General features: G+C 33.9%; 1 protein-coding gene across 2 annotated transcripts; it reads right to left on the bottom strand.

Annotated features, from left to right (window-relative positions):
- Nucleotides 1-1037: 1037 nt before the first annotated feature.
- LOC107474826 (meiotic recombination protein SPO11-2) lies at nt 1038-5239 on the bottom strand. Of its 2 annotated transcripts, XM_021135528.2 has the most exons (13): nt 5149-5239; nt 4000-4045; nt 3540-3633; nt 3364-3447; nt 3004-3133; nt 2778-2915; nt 2606-2694; nt 2371-2499; nt 2132-2226; nt 1999-2061; nt 1772-1848; nt 1542-1669; nt 1038-1310 (listed from the first exon to the last, which is right to left on the bottom strand). In XM_021135528.2, exons 3-13 carry the CDS (start codon nt 3618-3620, stop codon nt 1176-1178), a joined length of 1149 nt encoding a protein of 382 aa, XP_020991187.1. In that variant the 5' UTR covers nt 3621-3633; nt 4000-4045; nt 5149-5239; the 3' UTR covers nt 1038-1175. The 2 variants fall into 2 exon arrangements, with proteins under 2 accessions (XP_020991187.1, XP_015949949.1); XM_016094463.3 differs by lacking the exon at nt 4000-4045.
- Nucleotides 5240-6410: the final 1171 nt, after the last annotated feature.

The following is a 6410-nucleotide window of genomic DNA, read 5'->3' as shown; positions in this document are numbered from 1 at the left end:
CTATTATTTTCTAATTAGCATATGTTAATATATTAAATAAATACTTGTAAATTTTGATATTATTAGGTTCACAAGAAAAGAAGAAATCGTTTGAAAACAAACACAATGAATGATGTTGTTTTTGTGATGACCAATTAAAGATTGGCAAGGAAGAAGCCATCAAGAAACACTGCTGACTATAGCTTTGAAGACTTGGATTCGAATGAAAAATGAATTGTGGAAGATGAAAATATGATGAAAAGTTTGGAGAAATTTGACACACAAAATGATGTCACTTAGCCACTCAAGAAGATAGAGGTAAAGATGGGTCCTTTGATTGATTTGGAGATTCCTCTTCTTAATAATGATGCTTTTTCAATGAGCTTCTCAACTTTTCTCCTAATGGAAATCAAAATGTTAGAAAATATGATAATCATAACGTTAATAAATTGCTTTAGTCTTTATATTTTTTAGTATGATGTTATATTATCTATTTTATATTTGTGATGTTGCATATTATTATTTTGAATTTCAGACTTGTGATTAATTTATATTTTTATCGTTGAACTTTACAAATGTTACATTTTGTTATATATTTATGCTACTTTAGCTTTATTTTATTATTATGTTATTATTTATGATAATTTTATCAAATTTAAATTCTCATTTTTATTTAAATTACTTAATTTTATCATATTATATTACTCTTATAATTGATATTGATAAATTTATATATTTGATAAAATCTTACATTCAATTTTACGATTTTATGCTCTACGATTTTTAATTATTTTTTCGATTCTATGTAAAATCTTAATTTTCGCTACCTTGATTCATAATCCTATTTTTAAAATTCAAAACCCTATCTTTTAAAAAGTTGTTCAAATTGGCCGGCCCTATACTTTCTCTTTTAGGACACAAGTAATTAGCTTCTAATCGCAATTTAGCCCACAACTTGATGACAAGGTCTTCTGTATTTCACTTGAGCTCCGAGTTGTGTGTTCGACCCTCATTTCGCTCTACTTACTGCCTTTGGTTGAAAAGTTAGCTTACACTCATTAGGATGAAACCAGTCCTCTAACATGAATTGGATTAAATTTAGGAAAGTTGAACTTGTAATTTTTGCTGATTATCCGACTACAACGGTCTTGGTACCCTGCTTAGTGCTTATACATAAGAAATTACTATCTATGTCATTATATATAATCGGACTGAACAATCTTTTTAGCTATGTACTTCCCCAAATAATCATACCCATGAAAGTATAGGGCCTCGATTTCAGCTCGCCTACCACTCTGGACCATTAAGGCCACCTCATCTCTGTAATTCCCCTGTTAAAAATAAAAAAAAAAAGAACATTCTGTAATTGGAAAATTCTCTAGTTAACCTTCTTAAAAGGAAAATGGCTGTGTAGGTTTGGTGTACGATTATATTCAATATAGTTCTTGTCCAAGGAAGTCTCCTGCTTAGTTATGTAATATATGAGATATAAGATATAAGATACCAACCTATATATCAAGTAATATGTGCTATATTTCAGAAATTCTTGGTGGTTTCTTTACCTGTAAGATTCCGGAGGACATCAAGCTTTGAGCAATTTGGAGATCCTTTGGCTTTAATGGAACCAAAGATTCGTCAGGCAACATCTCTAGATCATGCCCCCGTAAGCCTAACCATTTCACATTGCACGCTAGATCGTACGAAAAAGAAAATTAATTTTGGGCATAAGTTTCATCTCCAAACATACTGGAGCCTGTTCTCTGTGGTAAAATGAGATCATAAAATTAATTACCGTATCTGTATGCCTCTAGGCCCATTGTAACACTTCCAAATTTGAAGGTGCACAAAATAGCTAATCCAGCAGGATTCCTTCAAAGATTTAAATGTTGATTGGGTAAGGTGATATAAACAACAATAAATCAACAACATTAATAAAAGGGTGCAAACCAATAGAATGTCTATTCTGACAGGGAAAAAAAAAAAACTCTATTTCAGGAGAGGTTTTTTGCAGGGTCTTACCAATCCACCAAAGCTAAAATTGGCAAGTCAGGAAATGTTCGATGGATTCGATGAAGAAGAACTCTGCATTCAACTTCAGAATTTTAGGTACAAGTAATCACACAAATGGATTGAGTCTTTCATATAACAGTACCTCGTTGCCATATCTGGATAACCTTTAGCTGTGACAAGAATGCTTGGAATTTGATTAAAAAATTGATCCTCAGCAAGCCGCTGAAATATTGCATGCTAAACAGAACGATATTCTTGAATCAAACTTTCTACCTTTGGGGGGACGGGGGGATAAATGGAACCTGTTCAAGTAGCACAATGCAATTGGACAATGAAACTAAAGAAATCTAAGTAACCCTACATTACCACCAAGAAACCTACCTTCTCCACAATTATAATGTATCTAGCATCAGTATCTAGAATCAAGTTTTCTAACAAATTCACATCTCCCGGAATTGTATGTGCAGAAGATCCGCATACAGAGCAATCAACAACCTCTTTGCCCGGCTCCTATGCAGGAAAAATTGGAAACTAGATATCCGTAAATTTGCAGTAGCATTTTAATTGAACAGTTGAGACCTGTACAAGTAAGGAGTCAGTGAAACTGTTGAGGAACCTGAAAAGTAAGGCGGCCGGCTACTAAACCTCGACTAGATGCCATGATTCCGAGACTGTATCGGCTGCACCTAAGCAATGCCACGACATCTATGGCATGCAGATCGATAATTTCATTTGCATTCAAAACACCAAGAGATCTGAAACTCAAAGCAAAATGAGAGTGATAAAACCTTGGATTGTCCTGTTGACATCTATCTGAGAAGGAAACAGATGTGGCGAATCGCACAGAAGCTTGTAGTATAGCTCCCTCTGCGTGACACGCTTTTCCTGAAGCAATATCTGATAGCACAACTCCATCACCTTCCACACTGCGAGCAAAATGAGTTATAGTAAGCTCAATTGAAAAAAGAAATTGTTAAAACATAAAATCAAAATATGAAGAAAAGAAAAAAAGACCTCTAACGAAGGCCTTTGCTGCATTAGGCCTCATCAAGGACCTCGAAGAAACAGAATGGGAGAGGAAAACACATGATAGGTCGGTCATCAAGCTATGATTTACTCGGCTGTTGCAAAATTTTCTCTGAATCTGTTCACGTATTAGGATTGATAACCTGAGATTAGCAACCTATTTGCTTCATGATTAAATAACAATTAAAAGTGGAATTGCTGAAACTTTCAGTTTGCAAACCATTGATTAGAATGCATTCAGCTCAACAAAATCAAACAATGGTATCAACGTTCAACTAAGCAACTCGTTGAAATAGATTTAGCAAATTAATAAGGAAATGGAGACAGATTATGGAAGTAAGTGTATACCAGAGGCAAATCTGAGATGGCGGGGTTTGATGCATTCAAATTCTTGAGAAAATTGAGCACTGAAACTTCAATTCTAGCTCGGACCTATGGTCATTGCATGTATCATCAAGATGAAAAAGGTGCCATCAGAATCGGAGAAAAAAGAAGACGGATGATGTAAAGAATAATCTATATACCTGAGCACTAGGGACGATCTCAGCATAACAAAGCTCTTGATCAGAGAAGAACTTCAGCATTGGATTCCGAAGATCTTCCATCGGATTCCAGAGCCTGAAATATCTAAAATTAGAATTGGCGCCAAAATGCCTAATGTGCTAGGTGGAAAGAAATCAAGGTTTTGAAAATCGGACCGCTCATTGAACCGTTTTAATTACTGGTTCATTGGTACAACCGAAACAACCGTTTTAAAATAAAACACTTCTATAAAAATTCAATGAATAAAGCAACTGGTTTTAAACACTCTTCTACTGCATTTTTTTACTTCAAAAGGGGATCATAAACAACTACTAGTTCTATGAATAAACAAACTACAATGATATGCAATGCCAAAAATAGGCCAATGATGAAATAATAAAGGGTTTCTCTCTTCAATTCTATGTTCAAGCTTGTAGCAGACCAGAATCAAGAGAGTAATACCATATAAATAGTCTTCCTTCTTAAGTCTTATATACCTCAGAATTTCCTACAAAATGAAAATTGAACACAACACACAGCCTTAAAACAAAAACCAAACTAAACTCAGAAATCAATCACCTCTTCCAAGCACAGCCTTAAAACAAAATAGAACAACATTCAGAGTATGAGCATTGATCACAAAATTGATTTCTGAAGCAAAACAAAAACAGCAGAACAACATTCAGAGTTTGAGCATTGATCACAAAAAATTGATTTCTGAAACAAAACAAACACAGCAAAACCAACAGAACAGCATTCAGAGTTTGAGCACTGATCACAGAAAATTGATTTCTGAAACAAAACAAACAATCAACAAAACATTGAAAACAGAATTTTTTTTTCCTTCAGAAGAAGAAAACAATGAAAACATGAAGCATATAATAAATCAATGATCACCAATATCCAGCAATAATCTCAAAGACAACAATAAATACACAACAACAATTTAGCAAATAAACAAGAATAAGACCTCAATAGAAAATCCAACAAATTAAATCGCAGTAACCTAACAATTTAGCAAATTAAAACAACAGCAGCCCAACAATTTAGCAAATTATCAACTTAACAAGTTCAAGAACAGAAAATCACAACAAAAACAAAAAAAAAAATAAAAATAACAGAAGAACAACAGAACAACAACACAAGAACAATTAGCAAATTAACAAGTTCACAATAACAGTTAAAATTTACCAGAAGAACACTAATACAAGTGGAATCATCACGCTAATATGTTTTCTGCAAAGATGCTATTTGTGCAGATAAAATTTCCTAATTACTAAGATCCAATTATTCTAATTTCACATGCAATCAACTTATTAAGTTTATAAAAGCTAGAAATTATAAAACCAACCAGAAATATGGTTAAAGCATTTCATCAAACATGTTGAGTGCGGTAAAATTAAAACGAAATAAGAGAATTCAAAGCTTAATATCAATGTGATAGAGAAGAGACCATAAGTATTGTATACTTTAATTCAGTTTACGAAAAAAATCCAATCCACTACCAAATCAAATAGTTACTTATTAATAGAAATCAGAAGTTGCAGAGTTTGAAGTAGAGTATTGGTGTTGTGTGAGTGTATTGTCTGGTGGCGGGTTTAGGGAACTCACGGCCGCGACAAAAGAGAGCAGTTCGATGGCTAGGTGGAGCGCGCGGGTTGGTCAGAGTTTGAAGCAGAGCAACGTGGCTTCCAGACGAAAACGAAGACGCCGAGCTCGAGGAAGCAGCTGCAATCGGTGACAGCGAACAGGGTTGGAAGACTTGGAGCACGACGGAAGCTAGATAGACGGACGGACGGCGAACTTTGAATGCGACGGACGTCGGCAGTGTGCCACTCCTTGCGGCGGTGGTGTAGGCTTACAGTGCTAGGGTTTCTTGGCTGAGTTTCTGTGATTTCTTTCTGAATGAAAGAAAGACAGAAATGGAGAAAGAAACAGGAGCTTCCATTTTTGTGTAAACCGGTCGGGTCCGGTTCGGTCCGACCGGACGGTTCCAACAGTTTTTCACCGATTTCTAATAAACGATTTTACATGCCTAATAGACTGATAATGTTGCCGGTTCATCATTAGACCGGTCCGATTCAATTTCTAAAATCATGAAAGAAATCGTAAACATTTTCTTCACATGGGAATTTTTTTATAAAACGGAAATTACAATTGTATCCTTCCTTTTTTAAAATGGAAAGACCTGACACGTATCATATCTTTTACTAGCATGATATCCCATGCAATGCATGGGATTCACGAAATTTAAACTCTTTTAAAAGAAAAATACTAAGAATATAAGTAAAATGTATTCTATAAAAATAGATATGTTCTATTAATTTTAGATAATTATAAAATTATCATTATACTAAAATAGAAAAATAAAATACAATAATTATTCAATATGTCAGTAAATGGCATAATATATTTTCTAAGATAATAAAAGATAATAAAATATTCAAACAATTATTAGACACTAAAAAAATAGAAAAAAGAAGTTCAACGAAGATGTAATTTACTATTACGTATTATGTTAAAAACACATAACGTCAAGATACCTACTGATAGCAAAACAAAATATATACAACATATATAAATTTGTTCATTAAACAAAAAATAAAATATGTCAAAGACAACTTAACACATAATTCAAAATATCCATCAAATAGAGTTATACATAGGAGGCCTAACAACGCTGAATCGATAACTGTATCTGGCGGTTAGCTATCGAGCCAAGTTCCAAAGTAATGATATCACCCTCCTTTAAGTTGTATATTCTACAACACTCACTCCACCCGACCCCAAATTTCCATTCTCGACCTCTTCCTCCACTTTTCAGTAAGTGGAAAAAGAACACATTCTTCTCTACATTGGAATTTGGACCGGTG

The sequence above is a fragment of the Arachis duranensis genome, chromosome 2 (assembly GCF_000817695.3).
Source record: "Arachis duranensis cultivar V14167 chromosome 2, aradu.V14167.gnm2.J7QH, whole genome shotgun sequence".
NCBI lineage: Eukaryota > Viridiplantae > Streptophyta > Magnoliopsida > Fabales > Fabaceae > Arachis > Arachis duranensis.
This window is presented reverse-complemented; position numbering and strand designations above follow the sequence as displayed.